The following is a 2,369-nucleotide window of genomic DNA, read 5'->3' on the forward strand; positions in this document are numbered from 1 at the left end:
TTTCTTAAAAGCGATCAGCCTAAAATAACCTTTATGCCAAAGAGGCATATTTTGGGGTGTGCATTCTGCTTCCCTTCAAAGCCTACTTGAAATAGATATTAATAAAATAGAGGGGCACCTAGCTTTGTCAGTAGAACATACGATTCTTGATCTCAGGGTCATGAGTTCGGGCCCCATATTGATTGGGCTTGGAGCCTACTTAATAAAATAAAGTAAAATATAATTAACACTGTATTCATTGGCAAACCAGTTATCAAAATAATCCATTTACCTAAACTTTGACTTCAGATTCATCATTAATTTCTATGAGTTTTATTTTTTTTTATTTTTTATTTTTTTAAATTGATAGAAATTTTTTTTTAATTTTTATTTATTTATGATAGTCACAGAGAGATAGAGAGAGAGACGCAGAGACACAGGCAGAGGGAGAAGCAGGCTCCATGCACCGGGAGCCCGACGTGGGATTCGATCCCGGGTCTCCAGGATCACGCCCTGGGCCAAAGGCAGGCGCCAAACCGCTGCGCCACCCAGGGATCCCAATTTCTATGAGTTTTATATTTAAAATATTTATTGAGTGTAGTCACTTCTTACAAAAACACTTCTAATGCTACCACTTTAGTCAAGCCATCATCAACTCCCACAGGAAGTATTGTCATAGTCCCCTACCTAATCTCCCTTGGTTCAGTCTGCCATAAATAGTTATTCTCCATATAGTAATAAGAATGATCTTTTTTTATAGTGAAGATTTATTTTTAAATAATTATGAAACTTGGGATCCCTGGGTGGCTCAGTGGTTTAGTGCTGCCTTCGGCCCAGGGCATGATCCTGGGGTCCCTCGATCAAGTCCCACATCAGGCTCCCAGCATGGAGTCTGCTTTTCCCTCTGCCTGTGTCTCTGCCTCTCTCTCTGTGTGTCTCTCGTGAATAAATAAATAAAATCTTTAAAAAATAATAATTATGGAACTTGTTCAGGGATACAGTGTGTTTATGAAATTCTAATTTCTTTTCAATTTAATCATCTTGTGATATATAAATCTATGCATTACAATAGTGTAATCAACGTATGCTGGTTGATTTTTTATTTTAAAGATAAGACCAAAATCAAAATCTTTGAACTTATTATACTTTTGAAACTGAAAGAATCAAATAGCTACAATTCTAAAATAGCATCAATAAATCCAGTATTTTTCTTGTAAGTATCAATAGGCTATACTGAAACAAGGTAAAATATAAATACCCTACTCTGTACTTAATTTGAAGTGTTGAACTGAAATCAATTACAGATGTTTATTCTGAAATGCTATTATGAAGGTTGTAGACTCAAATGCTGATAATGGTAATCAAAATTAAATTTATGGATACCCAGAAAACAGACTGAATGAAACCTATACAATTTAAAAATACTCATTAACAACAATTTTTGAAAGACATATAGAAGCCTATTATTTTCATATAGATCGGGAGTTTTTAAAATCATCTCCCTTTAGTGCTTCAATTGTCACATGGCCATACCATAAACCAAAGACTAAATCATTTCAAATGATCACAAATACTATTTAGGCAAAAACTCTCATGTGTCAGTATTTTTAATGTTGTATACATCAAATTATAGTAAAAACATGACCATAAACAACATGCAGCCCCTCTATTTTCATGAACAGCATAACAGATTACAGTAAAACGAGTTTATATTCCACCATCAAGTGTGGTTCTCCCATTAGTTCACTTGTGACATGTCATTAAGAATATCTTCAAATCCAATAGTCTCTTCATTACCCCTTAAAATATCCAATGAAAGGTTTGAGCTTGGGAGAAATGGAAGACGCTGAACCTGCTGCACTGCCTTGAATTCCATTTGTAATTTTAGTGGAGCAAACAGACCTTGGATGTTTCTTAAGGTAGAAAAATTCATTTTATCTTGGTTGAGCTGGAAATTTTTTTCTGTTAATTCAAGAGGATGACTGGGCAAAAGCTCATTTTTCACACAAGGGAGACCTTTTCGAAGAAGATCACGCTGTTCAAAAGTTCCACTTGCTGAAAGTTCAGTAACTGGAATACTGTCCTTCAGCTGAGATCCAAGTCCTCTGACATTCATCTTCACTTGCTCTGTGAACAGCCGCTAGGCTCTATTACCATCAGCCGGCCAAGAATTATCTTTTAAATTCATATGTAGGGGATCCTTGGGTGGCTCAGCGGTTTAGTGTCTGCCTTTGGCCCAGGGCACGATCCTGGAGTCCTGGGATCCAGTTCCACATCGGGCTCCTGGCATGGAGCCTGCTTCTCCCTCCTCCTGTGTCTCTGCCTCTCTCTCTCTCTCTCTCTCTCCCTCCCTCTCTATCATAGATAAATAAATAAATAAATAAATAAAT

At 36.7% G+C, this 2,369-nt stretch overlaps 1 protein-coding gene across 1 annotated transcript; it reads right to left on the reverse strand.

Annotated features, from left to right (window-relative positions):
• Window positions 1–1,717: 1,717 nt before the first annotated feature.
• LOC121482418 (proteasome maturation protein-like) lies at window positions 1,718–2,095 on the reverse strand. The gene has a single exon (XM_041740343.1). It carries the CDS (start codon window positions 2,093–2,095, stop codon window positions 1,718–1,720), a length of 378 nt encoding a protein of 125 aa, XP_041596277.1.
• Window positions 2,096–2,369: the final 274 nt, after the last annotated feature.

Source organism: Vulpes lagopus, chromosome X (assembly GCF_018345385.1).
Source record: "Vulpes lagopus strain Blue_001 chromosome X, ASM1834538v1, whole genome shotgun sequence".
Classification (NCBI taxonomy): domain Eukaryota; kingdom Metazoa; phylum Chordata; class Mammalia; order Carnivora; family Canidae; genus Vulpes; species Vulpes lagopus.